Genomic DNA, 26,163 nt, shown 5'->3' with positions numbered 1-26,163 from the left:
ACAATTTGCCTTCCGACCGGGGATGGGCGCAAACACGTATTTCGCATCCCTTGGGGAGATGGTGGCTGAAGCCAGAAAGATTATACAGCACGTGGAGATGGTAGTCTTGGATCTGGAGAAGATGTACAACCGAACAACAATTCCACTAGTTCTGAGGACAATGGCAAACTTGGAGGTAGAAGGCACTATGCTACACTTTTGACGTTTTTTGGGAACATATCGAGGGTACAAATTAAAAAACGAAAATCGATCGCATCGTGAAAAATGTCCAATTTCAAACACTTATTGCTCAGCCATTTCATGATGAATTGAAGAGATATTTGCGTCAACGGATTTGGGCAATGCCATTCGATTGACGCAAAGAAAATAATATGTATATTAAAGGAACTAACAGTCGAAAAATCTCAACCATTATCCAAACGGAAATCCTGACAATTATTGCTCAGTCATTTCTTGATGGAATTACGAGTTTTCTACTCAAATCGATTTCGGCACTCTACTGAATAAAGCAATATATTTTATAAAACTAATTATCGAACAGTTGGAACATCTGGAGCATTACCTCAATGAAAATCCCGCGTTCTGATTGGTCGATTCACAAAAGCAATCTTTGCTCTCACATCCAATGCATCTGCACTCTGTAAAAATAAGAATACGGGACTGTGCAATGAATATGAGTTTGATGTTTGGTTTTCTGCTGATGTGCGTTTAGTTTATGTTGTTGTTTTTATTGATGCTAGAGATTTCAAACTCAAAGAGTTCGCCTCTAGTTTTATTTCCAAATTGACCATTTCAAGCCTCTATCATTCAAAACATCAAACATCAACTTCGCCTGTGAAAGACGGAACTCTATAGTGTGTCCGATAATCAACCTGAAACTATTGAGAAACAGAGCAGAGGGCCCAAAGCCCTTAAGGGGAAGGGTTGTAATAGTTTTTATCCATTGTTATTATGCAAAGAAAGAAATGAATAAACTCCCTATCACATCATTCACCACAGTGAAATCTGATTCTTACCTTCCCCATTAACAACTTTCCCTTAATCGATAATCACTAGGGAACCACACTATAGAAACCCCTCTGGCCTTCGGACGGCGAATATCATACTGACATTCATTCCATACCCCTGGTGACTGTAAGAACGTGGCCAGCGTCGTTATTGACCATTTAAAGCTCGAATCACCAAAACATACACATGAGAATGATTTGCAATTCCTCGGCTAAACCGTCTGAACCAGCGGTACTTAACTTTTTTCATAGGGGCCACAAGACACCACCGCACTGTTAAAATAGAACTACCAAATTATTGCCAGCGAACACAAACATTGAAGAAAATTAATAATAAAACTCTTCGATACAAATATTTGATAGCAATGACAAGGGCCGATAAATGAATGCTTTCACTGAGTGAGGAGCGCGCACGAGTATATTTTCAAATTAATTCTAAGAATCAACAAGCACAGTTGATTGCTCGCTATCTAGAGCATAATTCAAAACAAAATCATCACACCAATAAATCCATTAAAACACATTCTTGAATTCACAGAATCACTCTTCAGTCAGAAATAGATATTTAATCTTGAAAAAAGACTCAATTAAACTCGATTCGTCTAGTCGCTAGCTAGATGACTGATGAATTGTAAATACTGTAATCTGAAATCGGTAATGGCTTGTTTATGGCTACAACGATAATAATCTTCATTGATTATGTCAGTTCCGATATATCCGATATATCTATTGAGGCCTCTGCAGTCATTATGTATTCTTGACGTAGGACTATGTATTTCAGGAAGGGTGCCAGATCATAAAACAGATCACGTTTTTATGAAATAAAGTTAAAGTTAATAACTGTTCTCGCTACGAACGAATTCTAATGATTTGCCTACCAATCGAATCGGAAATTCTCCAAGATTTATTTGATATTTTATACATTACAATTCCCTAATCCCTAAATGGTTTAAATTAATTAAAATTTTCCCAAACATTTGTTCTATCGATTTGAGTGGTTACATACAAGTACCTTAAAAAACAAGCAACTAATACATTCGTTTCTGGCCGTTTTCATCTGCAAGAGGAATTGGGACTTTAAACTGTGAACCTTACTCTTTTCTAGCTTTGAAGAAGATCAATAGAGAGATTGGATAAGAAAGATCATTCGTCTGGTAGACGGACGCGCAATCAGTAGAACACGAGGATCAAACCGATCTAAACCAAAAATAGGGAAAAAATATAGTAGCTACCAAGGATAACATTTTCATTGACATTTTTACTACGACTGGAGCATTAATTTCCAGATTTCCAGAGAGAACTTATGCAGGGTCCCAGAAGTGAATCTTGAAGTCATATTTTACTTCGATCTAGCGATCAATTGCTTGAGACTGCAGAAAATATCGAGCAACTTAAAAAAGGTTTTCTGGCGTTGGCCTGATAAACCCATTCCGATCCAGCTTTTGTTATTGTCCATTGTTTCACACTCCATCATGTTAAAAAAAACTTCCGATACAGAAATTAATAAAACCAAAGCTAAGTGCGACTATACGCTTCCCTTGCTAACATGGACCATCACCCGGATCAACCCACGAACCAAAGCTTACCTACTGTGTTGCAAACTTGCTTTGGTATACCTTTTGTTGACAGAATGGTTCTCAGCCGCCGTCGTGTTGCTGCTGCCGGGTATACTCGATTCGGGAGACAATGGTAGCCCCGTGCTTGCGGTACTGGGTTCCGATTTTATATTGCTCTCCTTGCACATTGTGTAGCACCGATCGCACAACCCGTTGCGCAGAGGAATAGCCGAGCATCCTGAGGTGGTAATGGTTATTAGATTGTGTCCCACCAACCACGTGTTCGATTGTCCCCCGCGGAGAAGGAACTCAGCCGCAGGACTCCTCTTTGCCAAACCAGAGCAAGGGGAAAAGGTATGATTTGCCATAAAATCGATACACGTTTCAGCTAGCTCCGAGTGGAAATGGTAAAGATCGCTGTTGAATTGGGGTCTGCTGCTACGTTGCTGAGAATTTGGATGCTGCTGTTGCTGTTGTTGCTGCATTGATGCTCGATCGCTTGCACTTCTCCTTTTGGAACCCTGTTCGGTAAGACTCGAGCTACGTTTCCGATTCGATGAATCTTCGTTAGCTTGAGAAGCCTCTGGGCGCGGTTTCGATCCGTCCTGGAATGGCGTATGAACATACGATTCGAAGCCTTTCACAATGTAATATACCAGATTTTTACGCATCGGTAGGCGACATTTCAAAAACCAACCGGCGATCACATGATGAGCCAAAGATACCGTGTAGTGATCATAACGATACGGATTTGTGTACGGAAAAGACATCGCTAATACATACATGTACTCGACAACGCGGAAATTCGCAATCCGATCACTTGGTAAATGACTGAGGGTAGAGAGAAATTCCAGCACCGGAACAGCTACGGTTGTTGTGGTCGTCATTTTGCTGAGTTCGAAGAGAAGATCATTAAGTTTGGAAACCAGTGGATCCGGCATTTCAAGCAACAAAACTGTCAATGTTTGGATGCAAACTTGGGGCTTTCTCGAAATCAAACCTTGTTTCAAGGCATCGATTATGTTTTTCTTAGTAGCCGATTCCAAATGCTGGTGATAACTTGCTAAACTTGCCAAAGCTGGCAGCACCAGATCGTAGATATCGGATTGTGTCGGTTTGTTCTGGTAGAAGAGCAGTTTTTCCACTAACATTCGGTCGTTGTACATTCGAAACAATGCTCTTGCTAGTGATTCCACGTCATTCCCCTGAATAAGTGCTTTGTTTTCCAATATGTTTGGAAGCTCAGAAAGCACTAGTTGAATAACCAACCAATCTTTCTCTTCTTTCAAGCAGTCGACGATTATTTGACAGCCTCGTTTGATTGAAAGCGTTGTCAAGTTAGACGACTGACTTGATTCACTCATTTTAACATTTTCTTGTGACAAATTGATCTGGCTCGATGATGATGTTTGTTGTATCGATTGCTGCTGCGGCTGCATACTTTGATGCTGGTACTGACCCTCGATTCCCAGGTAATGACTGAACCGTATTTTGTACCCATTGTCCGGATCCGGATATCCAATATGGAACGATGCGTTCGCCCGCGCCTTCAACATCCACGAAAATATCTTATACCGAACGATATATACATTCTGAAACACGCTTGGTTTTTCATAATGAGCTTCCAGCAGTCGCATCAGTAAATGGTAAACCCTTATGGCATGTGTTGACGGTAGTCTGTACAACTTTACAGTGAAGACCTTTATCAACCCGTCAACAAGAACGATGATATCCTCTACGTCTCTGGGAGAGTTTACGATAATTCTATCCTGGACATAGCACTCGTAAGGACGGTGCAACATCTTTCCAATTATGTCCAATAGCTCAATACAACGCTTGGTATCACAGTGCATTACGAAGTCAATCAATGCACTGGCCACGACCGCTCTCACCTCTGGATCCGTCTCGTGGATCACTCCTCCAAAGTGTACCAACACAATTCGTTCTAGAATCTCTTCTTCGTAAATCGTACGATTCGTTGTCATTATTCGAACTAGCGCTTGAACAGCGTATATCCTTATCATTGTATTAGGCATCTTGTAGAAACGATCCATAAACGAGCAGAGTTCCAGCAGCCACTGGGGACGCGTTGCCGAAATTTTTGTTGTCATGTACTCGATTAGTCTCCTCACAGACGCTTCCGAGCGTTCGCTAGATACTTTCTCGATTAGTCCAAATATTTTTTCGGGATCAGCTTTTATCTCATCCCGTCCCTGCTGTTCCTCGATTAGATCTAGCGTATCATGGAAGTGCTTCACGACGTAGTTTTCCGCGGGCAAACGGTATTTGGCTAAATTAGACGAGATCATAACCATTATGTCGCAAATGATGTCCCACGTTGGTTCGTTCAGATCCGAGCCAATTTTCTGGATGAGCCGATGGATACTGAGAATCACTTCGTACGTCACCACAACATGTTCACACCTGAGTGCCTAAAATGAGAGAAAACAGCGCTATATTATCATCGGAATATGAATAGGAGTAATCATTTTGTGGAAATGTATGTGGAGAAAAGTGGAGGATAAAAATTCAAATCGAATTATATCTGAAGAAATTACAATGGCCGAGATTTAGCTATATTTCTCATTTTCAGTACCCAAGAACTGTGTTATAATTGGTGTTATCTCATAGGTACAGCTAAAATGCTAATGAGCCTAATAAATAAATAAAATGGGAAAAAATTATATAGAATATTCATTTCTATGATAATAATGAACATTAATAATAGAAAACAGATTATGAGGACTTTAAAAATTACATTAAGGTGAAGGTGGAAGGAAGAAGGAAGAGCCACAATGGCGCTCATTTCTTTCATCTTCCTCCCTCACCCCTCGCCCGAAAATCAATAATTATGCGAAACAGTGTGAAGAAAATGATCGTTTTCGCACACTTCCCATCAAGTTGAAGCACTGGTTCTATCTTTCTTTTCCTTTCCAGTCAGAAACGACGGAACGCGAACTACCATCCGCCACGGCAAACGTTTCGGGGAAAAACTCCTCGAACCTCACCGGCTCGAATACTTTTATTCAACCTTCTATTTTTACAATATCTACCTTATTTACTAACTTAAAACCTAGGGCGCGCGGTCGTCGCGCTGAGCTTCCGCGCACGCAAGCAATCGCACAATAAACAAACAAACTAACGATACCGCCGGCTCACTGCTGCGTCGTCACGCTGAACTTCCGCACGCGCAAGCGACCACACAATAAACAAACAAAAACAAACTGTAGCGCGACGAATTACTTCACAACCCCCAAAAGTGTGCCAAGTTCACAACGGGGTTTTCAAATTAACTAAATACATCCGCTTCGGACACATCCGGGTCGCTACAAAGTAATATCAACCAAACTCTAATCGATTACTCATATCAAAATTTATCTGCCGTCGCACTGTATAATGAAAAACGTTGGAAAACTCGAGCTAGTGCTCTGACAGTTAAATTTTCATTTTTAAATTTTCCGCAATGTTTTTGTTTGTATCGGTGAAAGCATCGTTATTTTTTCGACATTGATGCCAGACAACATCATCGAAGCAGTTATTAAAACTACTCAATAAAATGTTATTCCTGAGTCATAGAGTTTCATGTCATGATAATCTATGAAATAAAATTGTGTTGATCTTCTTCTTCTTGAATGGCGTTAACGTTCCCTGTGGAACTTTTGCCGTCTCAACGTATGCATTAACTAGCTTCATTTATTAATACTTAGTTGATATTTCGTAAGCCAAATAACATGTCTTGAATGTATTCCGAGGGGCAAGCTCTTGAATACGCGTGACCACAGTGCAAGTCGAAGGAAATTTCTTTGACGAAAAATCCCCCCCGGCCAGAACGGGAATCGAACCCGAACACCCGGCATGATAATGTGAGACGCTAACCACTCGGCCACGGGTGCACTTCAAAATTGTGTTGATATCAATACAATTATTATTTTTACGTTTAATGGGTCTATATTGTAAGTTTTGCAACATTAATACTGATTAACAAAATTGTATTGCTCTGAACACTGCCACGGCTGCCTCTGCTGCCAAAAATAGTAAACGGAAAATTATTACATTCAATCAAAATGCCTTGGACAACGAAGAGAAGGGGTAAAGCTCTCCAACTTGAATATGTGGAAAAAATACGATCAACGAAGGAAAACATTAAGGAATTATCAACATCGAGTTACTGTGCGGAAGAACTTCGCATGTGTTATAAATTTGCTCATGTTACGCTCGCATGATTATGATTATCATAATGTTAGTTCATATGCAAATACACCTTCTATATATATTTATATTTGCAATTGCTCATCGGAACACATCGTTCATACATTTTACTTTATTATTGAATTGTTATTTTTTTCAAATGTATTCTAAGACTCGTGTCAGTCACAGTCTGATAAGTGAATTGATCTATTTACGTACAAGAATCAAAACAAACGAAACAAATTGGTCTTCTCTCACAAACACTATTACTCCATTTTTACACGTGGTTTTACTTACACTGCAGCGACCTCATAACAAGAGACGGATTTGTTTACCCATGTTTGTGATAGGGACCGATCGAGGTGAATGGTGAATTCCATATGGTGAAACATATCTTTATCGCACAATCCTTTGTGCGGATCGTGTGAATCATAGAATACATTTTATGATAGGCTCGGGTAGATCCCGAATAAATAAATACATCTCTCTTGACGATCCTTGTTTATGGATCGTGTGAATCATAGGTCTAGTTTGAAGATAGGAATTTTTGCCTATGCTTTGGTGCTACGATAGCGGCGAGCTTATCGCAAGTTCGTTTTTCTTTTATTATACTTCGAAGTATAACGAAGAGGTAATAGATGCAAGAAAAACTTGTATATATTTTTTTAAGATAGAAAATAAAACAGTTAGTATCTAGACACAGTGAAGAACGGTCGTGTTTTCCGTTAATAAATTGAAAGAAAAAGCCTAAGACCGCTCGGGCGTTCGCATGTGGTGACAGCGGTTCGCGAACGCGTTAGTTATTAATTATTAAGTGAAATAAGTGACTTAAAAAACATTCTTCGCCGATTGCCCGAAGTAACCAGACGAAGGAAAGTCGCGTCCAAGTTCCGTTATCGGTTACCGCGTGATTGTTGTTTTTTTGCCGCTGAAGAGTTCATTTCACTATCTGGATAGTGAGTGAAGTGCCCTGCCTGCAAGTGGATAAAGGCTTTCATCCTCGGAAAGCCAAGCATTGGTTTTTGTTTTGTCGCTGCTTCGCCGACATTGGAGATTTCGCCGAGTCATCGTGCCAACAGTGACAGTGCGGGTAAGCTTTCACCGACGACTGTGTGTAGTGGTGTCGTAGGCACATTCCCACCACCAACGAGCTTTCAGCACGCTCCCGTTCATCTGCACTGGAGTGCGTTCATAGGTGAATAAGATTGAATATACTGAGAGAAAATATTTAATAATTATAAGTTTTTTTTTTTTTTGTTTTTGTGAATTATTTTATTGTGAAATATTGTTTAAAAAAATACTTAGAATATAAGTGAAAATTTAAAATGGCAGAGAGTGGGGGACCTTCGGATATGGAGGTCTCTGACTCTAGTTCCCTCCTAACAGATAAAAAAAAGTCACTCAAACGTGTTCCAAATACGGAAGATACTTCTTCTGGGGACGAGTCAGCTAACCCTACCAAGCCTACCTCCAAAAAACTAGCAAATCTCCCATCTGCCCTTAACGATCCCACTCTACCTTCAACCTCGTCTTCTCCCTCTGTTCTTCCCGCTCCTTCTCAACCTTCGCCTTCCCACTCTCAATCCCCGTCCTCGCCTTCCCCCCCTGTTATTCCCACTCCCCGTGTAAAGGTCTATCCAGAAGATGCGCCCGGAACTGGTCCCTGGGTTGTTTTCTTCAGGCCTAAGCCAAATGGAAAGGCGTTGAGAGTCATGCAGATCGCGAAAGATCTGGCAAGGTATACCTCCGTTTCGGAAATTTCGAAGGTTAGACCAAACAAATTGCGAGTTGTCGTGAATGATCGAAAAGACGCAAACAAGATTGTTGTCGATCAGCATTTTACAATTGAGTATCGGGTCTACATACCCTCTCACATAGTCGAAATTGAGGGTGTGATAACCGAAACGGGCTTGACGTGCGAATACATTACGAGTGAAGGTACCGGCCGTTTTAAAAAACTGCCCTCGACGACTGTTAAGATCTTGGGTTGCCGCCAGCTCGGAACAGTCTCCCATGAAGGAGAAGAAAAGAAATTTACGCCGTCCAACTCGTTTCGAGTCACCTTCGCTGGTTCAGCTCTCCCTGACTACGTGATGGTAGATAAATTGAGGTTAGCCGTGCGACTTTTTATTCCAAAGCCAATGACTTGTCTAAAGTGCAAGTCAGTTGGTCACACGGCTGCTTATTGTGCCAATAAAGAACGATGTGCCACTTGCGGAGAACAACATGAGGGGAAATCCTGCAGTGCGACTGAGCATAAGTGTCCATATTGCGGGGGATCCCCACACGTGCTCTCAGCTTGTGAAACATACAAGGCTCGCTGGGAGAAACAGAAGCGCTCTTTGAGGGAACGCTCTAAACGCACTTTCGCAGAAATTTTGAAGGGCGCTTCTCCACTGGCTCAAGAACAACAACCAATCAATACACACAATGTCTTCGCTACGTTGCCAGTTGACGAAATGGAAGCGGATACAGCTAACGGGGGCACGCCGTTTATTTCTCAAGGGATTCCCCGGCGCAAAAATGTGACCACTCCCAAAGTTCAAGGACAAGTCCCCCCGGCGATACCCCCTGTTAGCTTGCCCAAAAAATCGAGTGCAGCGGATAAGCAAAATCAGGTCCCTCCTGGCCTCCGTGGTAATAGTTCACCTTCGAACGACCCAGCACTCGAGGGGACATCAAAAACCCCAACTGTCCCTGTTTTTCCGTCAAGTTCAACTTCCCAATCGGGATTTATAAAGTTGTCTGACCTTGTGGATCAAATCTTCACGTGTTTTAATGTTTCCGACTCCATCAGAACCATTGTCACCGCAATGCTTCCAGTACTAAAGACAATTTTGCAGCAATTGATGCAAACATGGCCCCTCCTTGCAATGATTATCTCTCTTGATGTCTAATTTAAATAGAGAGGTCGGAGATATCACTGTTTTACAGTGGAATTGTCGTAGTCTTATCCCTAAATTGGATACATTCAAATTTCTAATTCATAAACTCAATTGTGATGTTTTTGCTCTATCCGAAACCTGGCTCTCTTCTCAAAATGATCTCTCTTTCCACGATTTTAATATAATACGCTTGGACCGTGATGACAGATACGGAGGGGTACTATTGGGGATCAATAAGTGTCACTCATTTTTTAGAATTGACCTTCCACCTACTGGAGGGATCGAAGCTGTTGCTTGTCATGCAAACATCAGAGGCAAAGACCTCTGTATAGTCAGCTTGTATTGGCCTCCGAGAGCTGCGGTTAGCCGCAAGCAACTTGTTGACATGTGCTCACTCCTTCCTGAGCCACGATTAATATTGGGAGACTTCAACTCTCACGGAACTGCCTGGGGGGAACAGTACGACGACAATCGTTCATCGTTGATATATGACCTTTGTAACAGCTTCAATATGACCGTTTTGAACACTGGGGAAACAACACGTGTACCTAAACCTCCTGCTAAACCAAGTGCTCTTGACCTCTCGCTTTGCTCGAATTCACTATCGTTAGATTGCAAGTGGAATGTAATCCAGGATCCCAACGGTAGTGACCACTTGCCAATCAAAATTTCTATCACCAATGGGTTGAATTCTTCTGAATCAATAAACATGGCATACGACCTCACAAGACACATTGACTGGAAAAAATATGCGGACGCGATTGCTCTAGCCATCAATTCCAGAGATGGTTTGCCTCCATTGGAGGAGTATAACTTCATTTCTCGTTTGATCTATGACAGCGCGGTTCGCGCTCAAACGAAACCCATCCCAGGTTCCACTATTCGTCGAAGGCCTCCCAATCCATGGTGGGATGGCCAGTGTTCCAAGCTTTATGGAGATAAATCGAATGCATTTAAAGCTTTTCGGAAACGTGGAACCCCTGAAAATTTTCAGAAGTATTTGGACCTTGAAAATCAATTTAAAAACTTGATCAAAGGGAAAAATCGTGCTTATTGGCGAAATTTCGTGGGAGGTTTGTCACGAGAAACGTCAATGAAAAAATTATGGAAAGTGGCTCGAAACATGAGAAATCGCTCTTCATCCAATGAAAGCGAGGAATATTCACATCGATGGATTTTTAATTTTGCACGAAAGGTTTGTCCCGATTCCGCTCCAGTGCAAAGAATTATTCGAGATATACCACAAGATAGGTGCGATCTTGATTCCGAGTTTTCGATGGTAGAATTCTCTCTTGCTCTCCTTTCATGTAACAATTCTGCTCCGGGATCGGATAGAATTAAGTTCAACTTGCTGAAAAATCTCCCTGATGTGGCGAAACATCGCTTGTTGAATTTATTCAATCGGTTTCTGGAGCATAATATTGTTCCAGATGATTGGAGACAAGTACGAGTTATAGCTATTCAAAAACCCGGAAAACCCGCATCCGACTTCAATTCGTACCGCCCAATAGCAATGCTGTCTTGTATACGGAAATTGTTGGAGAAAATTATCTTGTTTCGCCTTGATCGATGGGTTGAAACGAATGGCCTACTCTCAGATACACAATATGGGTTCCGCAGGGGCAAGGGGACGAATGATTGTCTTGCGTTGCTTTCTTCAGAAATTCAACTGGCTTACGCCGAAAAAAAACAAATGGCTTCAGTATTCTTGGACATAAAGGGGGCCTTTGATTCTGTTTCAATAGAGGTTTTGTCAGACAAATTACAATCTCGGGGTCTGCCGCCTCTATTGAATAATATGTTATATAACTTGCTTTGTGAGAAACATTTGAACTTTTCTCACGGAGATTCGGCAGTAAGTCGGGTCTCTTACATGGGACTCCCCCAGGGCTCATGTTTAAGCCCCCTTTTGTACAACTTCTACGTAAGCGACATTGACAATTGCCTTATACAAAATTGCAGCCTAAGACAACTTGCAGATGATGGAGTGGTGTCTGTCGTAGGATCAAATGAATCCGACCTGCAAGAATCCTTACAAGATACTTTGAACAATTTTTCAACCTGGGCCATTGGGCTAGGGATCGAATTCTCCACGGAGAAAACAGAGATGGTGGTTTTTTCTAGGAAGCATAAACCAGCAAAACCAAAGCTTCAACTTTTGGGTAAACCGATCACTCATGCTATGTCATTCAAGTATCTTGGGGTCTGGTTCGACTCTAAATGTACTTGGGGGGCCCATATTAGGTATCTGAGTAAAAAATGTCAACAAAGAATAAACTTTCTCCGTACAATTACCGGCACCTGGTGGGGAGCCCATCCCGAAGATCTTATAATGTTGTATCGAACAACTATTCTCTCAGTGATGGAGTATGGCAGTTTCTGTTTTCAATCAGCTGCCAAAACACACCTCATTAAACTCGAGCGAATTCAGTATCTTTGTCTCCGTATCGCGTTGGGATGTATGCCCTCAACGCATACCATGAGTCTCGAGGTTTTGGCAGGCCTACTCCCACTAAAAGATCGCTTCAATTTATTATCTCTTCGGTTCCTCATCCGGTGTAAGGTTATGAACCCATTGGTGATCGGAAATTTTGAGCAGCTGATCGAGCTAAATTTTCATTCTGGATTCATGAGCTCATATCATGAATTCGTCTCCATGCAGGTTGATCCTTCTTCGTATATTCCCAACCGTGTTTGTTTTCCTGACTACATCAATTCCTCTGTGCATTTTGATCTGTCCATGAAGCAGGATATCCATGGAACATCAGATTATCTTCGATCGAGGATCGTTCCAACGATCTTCGATGCAAAGTATGGGGATATCAATTGTGATAATATGTACTTTACTGATGGGTCCTCTATGAATGAGTCCACAGGATTTGGAGTGTTCAACGAATTTTTTAGCACCTCACACAGTCTTCAGAATCCTTGCTCAGTGTATATTGCTGAATTGGCAGCGATACACTGGGCGCTGGACAGCGTCGCCTCACGACCTGTTGAACACTATTACATTGTAACGGATAGTCTTAGCTCTGTCGAAGCTATCCGTTCAGTGAGGCCGGAAAAGCACTCGCCGTACTTCCTTGAGAGAATACGAGAAATTTTGAGTGCTTTATCCAGACGCTGTTATGTCATTACCTTTGTCTGGGTCCCTTCACATTGCTCAATTCTGGGTAATGAGAGGGCTGACTCATTAGCAAAGGTAGGTGCAATTGAAGGCGATATTTATCAGCGTCAAATCGCCTTCAATGAATTTTATTCTTTAGTCCGCAAAAATACCATAGTTAACTGGCAACGCAAATGGAACGAAGATGAATTGGGCCGGTGGCTCCACTCGATTATCCCTAAGGTTAGCCTCAAACCATGGTTCAAAAGTCTGGACTTGAGCCGGGACTTTATTCGCACCTTCTCCCGACTCATGTCCAATCACTGTTCGTTAGATGCGCTACTCTTTCGTATTAATCTTGCCGACAACAATATTTGTGTTTGTGGCCAAGGTTACCACGACATCGAGCACGTTGTTTGGTCGTGCGAGCTGTATCTTGCCGCCAGATCGAATTTAGTAGTCACCCTTCGGGCCCGAGGAAGGCAGCCCAATGTGCCGGTGAGAGACGTGTTGGCTCGGTTAGACCTTGATTACATGTCCCAAATATATGTATTCCTTAAAGCTATCGATCTTCGTGTGTGATTGCCCTTATACCCTTAGTTTTTCCTTTTCCTTTTCCTTTGTGAGAGATCGGATCCCTTCTTAAGAATAAGATGAAATGTAAATACATATTAGATATAAGATAGGTTTAAGAATTGAGTGTGATGAGTGTGATTGAGAGTGTGATTGAGAGTGTGAGTGTGATCAATGTCAACATATCCTCATATCCCCTCCTTTTCCTGAAGAAAATATGTCACCCTTCTAAACTCGAGTTGACCGCGAGTAATCGGTTTCCTATATTATTAACATTAGAATTAAGGAAAAATGTATATATACTAGTAACAATACAGTAAGGAGTTCGGCTCCTTTAAACCTATGTAACTGAGCCTGTAAAAATAAACGATTTAAATAAAAAAAAAAAGTGACTTAACATAGTGTGTAAGAGTGCAAGTTCTGAGCGAAGCAATGAGCAACGGAAAGTGTGTGGAGAATTTTTTTTGTCCTTGTCAAGTCAAGTGAAATAAACTAAATAATAAGTACATGGCAAAATAGTACGTCGCAAAGAAGTGATTATTAAAAAGGAAATCATGTAGCGGGAATAAGAAATTGAACCACGTGGAAAATTAGAAGAGCTTTACGTTTTTTAAAGCACTATGTGGTTCTCCGGAATATTCACAATATGGTAAGTATTCGATTTTTTCACTCTCCTAATATCCTTATTATATTATGCTCGTATAACTCTTCTCGAGCCGAGATTACGCTGTTTTTTCATTTTAGTTTTTTTATGTTCTATATAATAGAATAAAGCGCTTTACGCTTTATAAAGAAAATCAAGTAATTCTTTCAATACACCCTTATGAATATAGTTTCACTTTGCACCCACTTGGAAATATTGACTTCATCATTGTGTCTCCATGTGACACGGAAGAAAATAAATAGTACAAGGGAAGTAAAAATTGTTGAAGGAAGGAACAGTGAATAACAAGTAAGGGCATAAATAACTAGTGAATGTTTTTATTCCCTACTGATACTTTTAATACGAAACCAGAAAAATAATGCCAGGTGATTTTCTTAAATAATATCCAAATTTAAATAAGGAGTTTCATTAAACTTTCCTTAATGTATAAATGTTTCAATGCAGAGAAACGTAATTTTGCTGAATTGTTCATCTGTGAATGAGAGTATTTTAATATGAAGATGGAAAGTGTCATGAAAGATTTTTGGTACAAATTATGGTAGAAATGAAGTTTGAAATCGAATAAAAAAAAACATCAATTGATCATCTCACTTGATATTTGGGAAAAGTCAATAAAGATGAACCGAAATTTTAATTCTGTGAAATTGTCTCAGTAATGTTTTTTTTGTGAAAATAGATTAAAATCTTCAAGATTTTAGAAGAAGGAAAATATATGATTGGAGGCATTTATCACATGATAATTTTGAATCATTTTACTGTTTAAGTATTCAAAATGGATTTCGTATCATCATACAACCGATTCACACGGAAATTAAAAGAACGACTTTTTGAATTTTATTTCGATTCTGATCATTCCGGCCACCTTGAATCATGCCAGATGATTCAACTAAAAACGTATTTCAGGCTAGTTCCAAATCCAAGATTGCGATGCGATGGACAGTTGGTGTGGTAGTCTTGCCAGGAATGATGTTTGAGTGGTTGTCACACGTCATCCGAGAATAGAGAAAAAAAGACCAGGTAGATCGAACGATTAAATTAAAGAATTTGGAACCGCAATTACCTGTGCTATGTACAGGTGCGCTTCGAGCAAGTTCTCCCATTTGGGTTGCTCTACCTGGATCGTTATTCGATGATCGATGACTGGGAGAGTACCGGAAGTAGAGCAATCTTGGATACAGCGCGAACGACTTCCTTGGCTGATGCAGTCCTCAGTGTGACCACCCGAACTACACCATCCTTTCCGGGATGAAGCTTGGTAATTTTTCCAAGAGGCCATTTAGCTGAGGGAACATTTTCCTCCTTAATTACGACTATCCTTCCTTCTTCGATGCGGACAGGTGGATTACACCCTTTTGTAGCACGTGACTGCAGCTGCTGAAGATACTCTGGATACCACCGCGACCAGATGACTTGGAACCTCTTCTGGGTTAATTCCCAGTGATCCAAACGGTTTTCAGCAGTCCTCGTTAGGTCTACCTCTGGAACGGATTGCATATTCTCGCCGATCAGAAAGTGTCCTGGTGTAAGGACCTCCAGATTTGACGGATCCTGCGGCATCGGGGTGAGAGGACGAGAGTTAAGACACATCTCAACTTGTGCCAAAAGTGTCAGCATGTCCTCGTATGATATGTTCACATTTCCAATGGTCTTCAGCATATGTGATTTCGCTGATTTCACAGCGGCCTCCCAGAGACCGCCGAAATGCGGTGCTCGGGGCGGAATAAATTTCCAACGAATTTCGTTGTCGGCACACCAGTCGAATATGAGTCTACGTTCATCCTCGTCGACCTTCAGCATGCGATAGATGCGATGTAGTGCATTCGATGCGCCCTTAAATGCCGTGGCGTTGTCAGAATTCAATTCTGATATTTTTCCTCTACGAGCAACTAAGCGGCGAAGTGCAGCTAGAAACGTTGGGGTGGACAGGTCACTCACCAACTCTATGTGAACTGCCTTGGTGGAGAAGCAGACAAAAATGGCCACATAGGCCTTGGTGGGACCGCGCTTTTTCACAGGTGACTTTATATAAAATGGACCGCAGTAGTCCACTCCGCAAACAGAGAATGGTCTGGTTGGCGAGACTCTCGATGCTGGCAAATCGGCTGTGCTTTGTTGGACTAGTGTGGGCTTGCTTTTGAAGCAAGTGTGGCAATGGTGAAAGACGGATTTAACCAAGTTTCTTCCGCCCAGAATCCAATACTTCTGGCGGAGAGTAGCGAGCATGAGTTGTGGACCTGCATGCAGTAGCTTCAAATGATAATGACTAGCCAACAAAGAAGAGAGCGGATGCTTAGCAGAGAGGACGAGTGGATGTTTGGTTTCGGTCGTCAGTGGAGCGTTGCTTAACCGGCCACCGACACGAAGGATGTTGTCTCGATCGATGAATGGGTTCAACCATTTGAGTGGCGAATTTTTCGCGACTCGTTCCCCACTTGTAAGGTTGAAAATTTCCTCCGCAAACATTTCGGCTTGCGCCAAACGACATAAGAAGTTTTCTGCTCTACGAAGTTCCGACGAATTAAGCGGATCAGACATTACACTAGTGCTGATGACGATGTTCGATGGTTTTAAATTTTCTGAATTCTCACGTTGAGCTAAATAACGGCTATGTAGGTTTTCTATGTAGCGTTGACAGAAAGCTGTGACACGACGTAACTTGGTGAAACTCGAGAACCGACTGAATAATTCATTGCAAAATGTAGACTGTACTGACGTCATTGCAATTAATGGAGATTTTCGGCTTTCCGACAATGCACCAGCGGTTTCTTCCTTGGAAAATGAGGTGATGGGCCAGCAGTCAGAAGGAAGTGCTAACCATGGTGGTCCTCTCCACCATCTAGTGCGGGTGATAATATCTGCAGGCTGTAGTCCTCTAGAGATATCATCAGCGGGATTGTCAATACCCGCAACATGTTTCCAACAGTCAACATCGGTGTTGAGTTGGATTTGTGAAACTCGATTCGACACAAATGTTTTCCAGCGGCTTGGCGAAGCGTGTAACCATTGAAGGACCGTGGTAGAATCCGTCCAAAAGTGAACAGTCGAAGGAATTTGAAGGGCGTTGTTAACCTTCTTGAAGAGCAGCATAGATAGATGTGCTCCGCATAGCTCTAGTCTAGCAATGGAATGTCGGGTTGACAATGGGGCGACCTTTGACTTGGAAGTCAATAATTGGATCGAGATTTTATCGGATGTTTCAGTCCTGACGTAACAACAGGAACCATATGCGTTTTCTGACGCATCAGAGAAGAAATGAAGCTGAATGCTGACGGAGTCAGGCATCGATACAAATCGCGGGATATGAGCTTCACTAAGGAGATTGAGTGTAGAATGGAACTGTTTCCATTCTTCTTGCAGTTTCAATGGGAGGGGAGTGTCCCAGTCCCAGCTTTGGCCGTTGTGCTTCAGAGCCCACAAACACTGCATGAACAGTTTGGCCTTAGAAATCGTAGGACCGACTAGTCCGAGCGGATCGAAGATCCGTGCGATGTATGACATCACCTTTCGTTTTGTCAGGACGGAAGAGGGAAGCGGCAAATGAACATTGAACCGGAGTGTGTCGGACTTTGGTTCCCAGAAAAGGCCAAGAGTGGAGACAGCTTGCTCGTCCTGGAGGCTACGGTACGGAAGAATGGCCAAATCCTCTGGCGGCACATCCTGAAGAACTTCAGTTGCATTAGATGCTCACTTTTTCAGAGGAAACCCAGCGGAGCTGAGCATTGCGGATAATTCCCGACGAAGTTTGATTGCTGATTCTACGTCTGCTGCACCAGTGAGCAGATCATCGACATAAAAATCTTCCCGAAGTGATCTCACTGCGTGGAAATCTGATCCACCATAATCATTTGCAAGTTCTTGGAGTGTTTTCGTCGCAAGGTAAGGAGCAGACGATGTACCGTAGGTGTTGTTTCACCAAGCAGTGGACTGTATTTTGCTGCGATCATGTTTGTGCGTGTTCGAACCAAACTTTTCCACAGCCGCCCATGCGGCTGACACGCAAGGTCAACGAATATGGCAATCTCAACCAAAGTAGCAGTTATGCTACTTAGGAGAGAATGCGTTTCCACGGAAATGATTCCGAGCGGCCCAGTGCCGCGTGCGATGCGAAGCAAATGGAATATTCCATTCGCTTCTTTGGTCCTGTTAAGGGCCAATCCAAAACCAAAAACTATATCACGGACCGAATGAGGGATTAATCGGTTGGTAGCAAATAAGTCACTTAATCCTTTGTACACATTTTATTTACACCAAATTTACAAGATAAAATATTATCACTTTCTTTTTAGCTTCTTGCTTTCCAATGTTTTAGCACGCGAAATAAACCTCTTCCTTTGGCGGTTGAAATAGAAGTCCCATCTCTGCACTCAGAGCAGGTTGCTTGCGCTCGCAATGCACTCTCCTTTCGTCTGTATGCCGCTCCCACGCGCCCACGGGTGGGGTTCATGCTGGTGGTTGAATTTTATTTCCTTTGGTTGTATTCTTGCGCTCGTTGTCCTCTCGTTGCTTTACTTCCTCCGCCATCCTGTCGATCGTACATTCAGTGCGCTGCGCTGAGCGGTGGACTGAACAGTAGGTAACCGTCTTCAATTGATATGTAGAAATGGGATCGTCTGGACACGATCGCCACAGAATGCGTTGAAATGACTGAACATCGGGGTGAACCAGTACCTGCCGGTACATTTTTTCAATGTCGGCAACAATTACAACAGGATGTATCCGGAACTTCATGACGATGGAAAGTAAGTCACGTTGGACGACAGGACCAACCAGTAATGTGTCGTTTAGCGAATAACCAGAAGCTGACTTGCACGAAGCATCAAATACAACCCTGGTTTTCGTTGTGGTGCTTGTCTCTTTGAATACTGAGTGATGTGGTAGGTAAAAATGAGGTATTGTACCATTCACAGGTCCTTTAATCTGCTCCATGTGTCCAAGTTGCACATATTCATCCATGAAGCGATGATACGCTTTCCTCGTGACTGGATCTCGCTGCAATCGTCGCTCTAAACTAAAGAGTCTGCTTTCGGCGACAGATCTCGAATCTCCCAGTATAACTTCCGGTTTTTCTGTTCTGGGTAGACGAATGATGTATCGCCCTGATGGATCACGAATAGTTGTTGTTTTATATAATTCTTCACAATAATTTTCTTCGTCGGAGAACGAAGAACAAGTTGGAACAGTTTCTATCTCCCAAAACTTCTGAAGTACTGTTTCCAGACAATCATTTGCGGTGGAAAGGAAACAAACGTTTGGCGTTTGTGAAATGGAATTGATCGTAGAACCAGACACCGCCCATCCGAATGGCGTTTCAGCAAGCCATGGACGATTATTCCCAAGTGAAATTCTTTGTCCTGTATGCAGTTCCCAGAATGATTCACTCCCTATAACGAGGTCAATTTTCCCAGGGACATTGAACTGAGGCTCAGCCAATACAACATTAGGGATGTTCCATTCCGACGTATTGATAGGAACGGTCGGCAGCTCTGCCGATGGATGCTTCAAAACTAGAAATTCCATCTTCGTGGAGAATGGTTGAAATGGTGATTCGATAGTGGCGGTAATCGCGCTCCTAATCTTCTGTGTTGATAAACCGATTCCTGCGATGGAAACGTCTACCTCGGTGCGACGATTGAAGAGGCTCTTAGCCAGCTGTTGCGACATAAAATTCGACATTGATGCTGAATCGAGTAGTGCACGTGCCTTATGTGTGTTTCCGTGATCATCAACAACATTGAGGACAACCGTTTCCAGCAAAACCGTGGGGCATGCGGATTGGACCGTTATGCTAACCTGAGATGTAGCCGAAGAACTACTGGAGGGATCCACGCGACCTGACGTGGATGGAAGCGATTGTTGAACGGGAGAAGACGATGATACGGAAGAGTTTTGCGACACTTTGGCTGAATCGTGCAGCAACGTATGATGCCTGTCATGACAAGAACGACAGGAGAATTTAGAATTGCACTTCTTCACATGATGACCGGAGCTTAAACAATTCCAACACATTCGTTTCTGCGAAACTAATTCGCGACGTTGACGGACATTTTTCGCAAGAAACACAGGACAATTTCGAAGGTTATGGCTGTCTGAGCAGGATAGTATGCACTGAACTTGAGAACTATTCACTGCGTTTGCGGAAAATTTCACTCTTGGAATTTGGTGTGTAGTTGTCGTCTTTGATAGTGAGGGTTGATGGTGATCTGAACCGACGGTATTCAAAATACGAACTCTTTGGTAAAGGAATTCAACAAATTCATCGTATTTGACATCATCTTTATTGCTTGTTTTTTCCTCCCAAGCCCTCAAAGTAGATTGATCTAATTTATATGAAAGTAGGTTAATAAGCGGTGTGTCCCAATGGTGTACAGGCTCGTCTAATTTTGCGAGAGCTCGTACATGACGTGCATGACGTCGATCAGCCCGTGAATGCGTTTGCCTACTTCTTGTTTCACTACTGGCAAGTCGTAAAGAGCTCGAAAAAGTTGTCTTTTTAGAAAACGACGGTTATCGTACCTCTTAAGCAGGGCCTCCCAGCTGACAGCGTAATTATCTGCTTCAATATCGATGGATTCAAACGGCTTCTTTGCTTCTCCTTCAAGTGACTGCAACAAGTATTGCAATTTGGCGACGGTGGGAATGTCCCCATTCGAGTGGACCATGGACGTGAATGTGTCCCTAAACGACAACCAACGTGATAAATCACCATTGAATTTGGGGAGGTCGATTTTCGGAAGACGAAGGTGAAAATTGGTAGGGTACGATGATGAATTCGCAGTAATCGATGTATTTAACAAAGTTTGATTTGCATCGTTCGAACGTCTGGACAGGAGGAAACCCTTCGCTTCACAAAACCGTTGTTCAAAATCGACACGTTCTTCCAAATTCTCTTCCAGCATCTCCGATTTGTCTAGTCTCTCAATGGCATCCTGAACTTCGAGAAAACTAGCGTTGACACGATCCAAAGACTCTAATCGTACCGAGATTTGATGAGTATCACGCTCTGCGTCGAAATTCTCAATAAATTTTTCGATTGCGTTACGTGTTGCAAAAAGTCCCTGCTGTTGAACCAAACGCTCAGCCAGCATTTTCTCCTCTTTCGGTGGCATTGTGATCCAATCAATGAAATTCTATTCGACAAAAACTAGCTGATCTCAGGCGAAACCGAACCAAACGAGAACAATACACAAATCGAATCGATTGCTCCTTCCCGCCGCGGTGTATTGATCTATCGCGATCGCGTAAACGAACGGAAGTGAGCAGCTTATTTTATCGAATCGTGAATCTCCTTCCCGTCGCGAACGTACCCACTTCTACGCGGTATCGCAAATCGAGGGCGCGAAACGGTTTTCCACTCGATTCGCGTACCGTCAATCACCAATTGCCACAATGACTCTCATATTCAGTCACCCATCTTTGAATTGTATGTATAAAACTTGATTGAAGCTACTGCAAATCACATGCGAATAATATGGAACGTACTCACCGGGAAATGTGATTTTTAATAATGGTGCTCCTTCCACCACTTCAATAGGCAGGATTTTTCCGATGTGAATTCAGCGTCCAAAATGGCGTGGCGTCCATGAATAGTCGTGCTTGCAAAATGGCCGACTCGTCATTAAGAAATTCTTTACCACAATGAACAGAGCAGCATCCGTCTTGATGCTCTCCCAAGCGCAATACGCGATTTTTCGATTGCACTCACTGCCAATTTGGCTTTATCAATTATCGATAGTTGAATTCACACACGAACGAACTTATAGCTTCGACCACAATTTCGACTGCTTGCGAAAGCAGAATTCCCGACACGTATTCACGACGCAATGGCGCAGTGTTTGTCCGCCATGGTATAACTTCCAAGCACTAACGTGTTTCAATAACGAACCGATATGATTTTTTCTCGAGCGACACACGCGATGCACTTTCTGGCCGGAACACCTTCGATCCGGCTCGAAGGACCAAATGTATGAAATTAAAGCGAACACTGTAGTCCGGTTTCGAAGGATTTTCTTCACTGCAATATGCAGCACCAGAAACGCACCGAAATGTACAATTGTACGCGCGTCACTTAAGCGGAAACGGATATTTGTCACCGGATGAAACGCGTGAGCTTAACAGCCGACTGAGACGACGAAACGAATAGAAAAATACCTTGTGAGATCACACCGAATGAATTAAACACTTGTATATCGTATGATGATTTATTGGCGAAAGAGAGAGTGCGTGTGGATTACATGCGTAATTTATAGTTTCTTGTGCCTATTGTTTTTCGGCACAGCATTTTTGGGGAATTGTTCTCGGACAGTGGTCAGTGACCACTGATGACGAATTTGTCATACCGTCGCGTGAGTGTTATGTGAGTGTGTGACAATGCATTTTATTTTAATTTTATTTCGATTCTGATCACTGGAATCTAAATTCATCGTATTTGAACGAAGAATTTTAGAGCTTGAAAATGAGAAGCACCAGATGAAGGTGGATATACAAAATCTTCAAGAGGAGAAATGTCAATTATTGAATAAGTTAAATAATTTTGAAGAGCTGAAACAATTAAATCATAAATTGGAAACAACCTTGGAGCGAGAAATTCGCGAGAAAAATAATTTGAAAGTAAAAGTTGACAATAGTTTTCAAGAGACTGGAAAAAAGGCTCAAAGATCTGAAAAATTCACATTTAAATATCAAGAACGAAAAACAATTGCTAGAGAAGAAAATAGAGCGCCTGAAAAAGCAGCACACCGAGTCGAAGAAGGCAGACAGGGAAAACATCCACAAATGGAAAACCAGTTTTGAGCAATACGAAACAAAACTGCGAGATTCGGAGTGTGTAAAATTACAGCTAGCGGAAAAAAACTCCCGTTTAGAAGAAACAAACAGGGAAACGTCTGAAGAGGTCCTGAAATTGAGGACAATGCTCCAGGAAAATGAGCTCGTCTTTAATCAAGAGAAAAGGAGAATCAAGGAAGGGAATATGCAACTGGATAAATGGATGAAAAGGAATCATGAACTGAACACATTAATCAAACACTTAGAAACAGAAATGAACATTTTGAAAGATGAAAAAACAGAGCTGATCATTTCTACTAACAATAAAGAAATAAAAATCGACACATTGAGGGCAGAATTAAATCAAAATAAATCGACTATGAACACGAAAGACCAGGAAATTAAGAGACTAATGAATAAGTTTGATTTATATAAAAACGATCTGGAAGTTAAGAAAAATACTAAGTACGTGACCACGACCATCATTGGGGAACATTCTAAAAATAATAATAACGATATTAAACAGTTCGCTAGTGAACAACGAAAAGCACGAAAATTTTGCAATATTACAATTGTTTGAATGAGATGAATGAGAGTTACAAAAGAAGGAATACATTATTAATATATGGAAAAAGTAATTATCGATTATTTTATGCGTGTGAATTTAAAAGAAAATGACAAAAGTGAATCTTCAATCTTCAATAGAACAGATAAAGATGAAAAAGAGAATTAAGTAATATATGAAATAAAATAAAAAGAAGAGGTAAATCTACGAAGCGAAACAAAGAAAATTAAGAAATATCAATTTGTATTGATGAAAATAATATGAAATGATATATGAAAATAATATATTCTGAACAACATGGTTCGAAACAGGAAGGCGTAAAAAAATCGAATGACAAAAAAAATATATATAAAATAACGTAATACACCATTATTGTGTATATTGTATGAAATGAATAAGAAAATACAGAATGAATGGACAAGGGAGGCGCCCCCGGAATGTAAACGAATATATCGAATGATGAAAAAGAAATGTATTTACAATGTGCCATTATGAAAAAGGAGTAATATAAGCGAAAATATAAAAGTAAAGAGGTAAACCTCTCATATATAAAGAAAAATAGGTAATATGCTATCTACAATATCTACAATAACAAGTTATCTACTATATTTTGGTGTAAAATTTATTTTATTTTTTCCTGCCTATACTAAATAGAACAATCTAAGTATTTTCACAGATCCCACCTAGGACCTACAAAAAGAGGGGAGAGAGACCGCATCCACAGTTTATTTTCAAAACCGGGACTGAAGTGACATTCTACATCCGTGAAGAAGAGGAAGAGAGATACCTGTCTGTCAACAGAGGAATGGTAAGAAGGTTAAGAATTAAAAAAAATTTAAAAAAAAATATATGTTCAATAGAGTTTAATAACTGGATATGAAAAAAAAGATAAAGAGAGAAATTACGAAAAAAAACAATGAGTTAATGAATGAGATGCAAGTAATCGATAAATTGTTAGTATTATGAAAGTGAAATATGTATATGCTAAACACTTTTGAAAACTGTATTAAATTTTATTGACAATTTGCTTAAAAGTTAGAAATACGAAAAAAAATTAAATTGACAAAGTTAAAAAAAAAACAATGTATGAACAAGAAAATTGTATAATTATATATCGTAAGATGATCAGACTGGAACCATGGAAATGGATTTCCGACGAGGAGCGAGACGTGGCCAGGCGAGGCAAGGACAAAACTCAGCATAGCGCTGAAGGGAAGAAGAACGATTCGGCATCCCAGCTGAATGGTCACAAGAAGAGGACGACGAGTCATGCGGAAGGTCAATGGTGTTGGGTGCTGTGGGACGACGGAGCGAAAACAGGAAGCGATTCGAGAGTCGTGCAAAAAGTGAATCAGATCAGCAAATCTGTAACTAAGAAAACTGAAGAAGAAGCTGTAGAAATTGTGATGAAACTGGATTCCATAATTGGGCAGAGCCATTCAACGTTGACGAAAAAAAATTACAGCAATCTCAAAACTGATTATATATGGCCGGAGATTGATAATGATAAAGGAAATAACTCTGATTCAATTAAAGATTGTACTAAAATAGTGACGAAAGGTGATTCAAAAGAGATGACACCAGATGAATGAGAAGCCTAGATTGCTGAAATAACAAAAAATTACAACCAGAGAAGCAAATGAAACGGGTAAACAAAAACGCGTTATTGACGTCGATTTCATTTCAACGATGACGTGATGGACTTATGGACCGCTTTAAGGATTGTTCAGGAATAGGACCTAAGGAAATGCAACAGTGGAGAAAGATGGATGAGACAGCACAACACGGAAGAAGATAAGCAGCAACCCATACCTAGTATCAGAGACCAACCAAATGATAAGTCACAGCGGAAGATGACCAGCCAGTCAGCGAATGGACACTAACAACGAAGATTTGGAAAAAAGAATATATATATGATTTATATATGAGTTCACGCAAATGTATACAAAAAAATATAATTAAATAAATAATACCGTTTAATAAATAATGAATAATTATATTTACAGTTAATAACAAAAATAAATTTACAGGAAGATGCACAAGAAACTAGCTAATTACAAAAGTAGACAAAATTTTAAAAAATAATAATAATAACATATACACGAAAACTGTAGATGAAGTATACAAATATTATAATAAACAAGAATATATTTTTAACAGTTATACACATTCATATATAAAAAAAACTATTGCAATATATTTATAAAAAAAAAAGAAGGTTGATAACAATATTAGCAGGTAGATAGGAAATCTAACCTTTCGAACCAATTTTAGGGAAAACTCATCTAGTTTCCCCTAAAACTCATTGAGTAGGGGGAGATGCAGCGTTTGTGATAGGGACCGAGGTGAATGGTGAATTCCATATGGTGAAACATATCTTTATCGCACAATCCTTTGTGCGGATCGTGTGAATCATAGAATACATTTTATGATAGGCTCGGGTAGATCCCGAATAAATAAATACATCTCTCTTGACGACCCTTGTTTGTGGATCGTGTGAATCATAGGTCTAGTTTTAAGATAGGAATTTTTGTCTATGCTTTGGTGCTACGATAGCGGCGAGCTTATCGCAAGTTCGTTTTGTTTATTGTGTTCTAAAAACAAGAGATAGGGTATGATTTCACGATAGTGGCGAAGTTATCGCAAGTTCGTTTTTCTTTTATTATACTTCGAAGTATAACGAAGAGGTAATAGATGCAAGAAAAACTTGTATATATTTTTTTAAGATAGAAAATAAAACAGTTAGTATCTAGACACAGTGAAGAACGGTCGTGTTTTCCGTTAATAAATTGAAAGAAAAAGCCTAAGACCGCCCGGGCGTTCGCAACACTACTACAATGGCTTTTTTCCACTTTC

At 41.0% G+C, this 26,163-nt stretch overlaps 2 protein-coding genes across 5 annotated transcripts in view; one reads left to right on the top strand and one right to left on the bottom strand.

Annotated features, from left to right (window-relative positions):
- The window catches only part of LOC129765005 (tuberin), a 44,049-nt gene that overhangs the window by 7,273 nt on the left and 10,613 nt on the right, over positions 1 to 26,163 (bottom strand). For 2 of the 3 annotated variants that reach the window (XM_055764744.1, XM_055764745.1), the window contains one exon: positions 2,594 to 4,995. In XM_055764744.1, the coding sequence (XP_055620719.1) occupies positions 2,594 to 4,995 (2,402 nt within the window). The remainder of the gene's footprint in view (positions 1 to 2,593; positions 4,996 to 26,163) is intronic. The other variant, XM_055764747.1, reaches the window with a different exon arrangement.
- Positions 13,825 to 25,948, top strand: LOC129765006 (uncharacterized). Of its 2 annotated transcripts, none has more exons than XR_008741321.1 (3): positions 13,825 to 13,964; positions 23,973 to 24,115; positions 24,429 to 25,948. XR_008741321.1 is itself a non-coding variant. In XM_055764748.1 (3 exons), the coding sequence occupies exons 1-3, from the start codon at positions 13,962 to 13,964 to the stop codon at positions 24,897 to 24,899; spliced, it is 606 nt and encodes a 201-aa protein (XP_055620723.1). In that variant the 5' UTR covers positions 13,826 to 13,961; the 3' UTR covers positions 24,900 to 25,948. The 2 variants fall into 2 exon arrangements, 1 of the variants encoding a protein (XP_055620723.1); XM_055764748.1 differs by having other exon boundaries at positions 13,826 to 13,964; positions 23,984 to 24,115.

Source organism: Toxorhynchites rutilus, chromosome 2 (assembly GCF_029784135.1).
Source record: "Toxorhynchites rutilus septentrionalis strain SRP chromosome 2, ASM2978413v1, whole genome shotgun sequence".
NCBI lineage: Eukaryota > Metazoa > Arthropoda > Insecta > Diptera > Culicidae > Toxorhynchites > Toxorhynchites rutilus.
Note: the sequence above shows the minus strand (reverse complement) of the source record. Positions and strands in the feature narration are given on the sequence as shown.

What these genes read in the sequence shown, in the direction of transcription:
- LOC129765006 (XM_055764748.1), top strand. An exon ending in TGTCTGTCAACAGAGGAATG is followed by an intron (nt 24,116 to 24,428) that starts GTAAGAAGGTTA and finishes ATATATCGTAAG; the next exon opens with ATGATCAGACTGGAACCATG.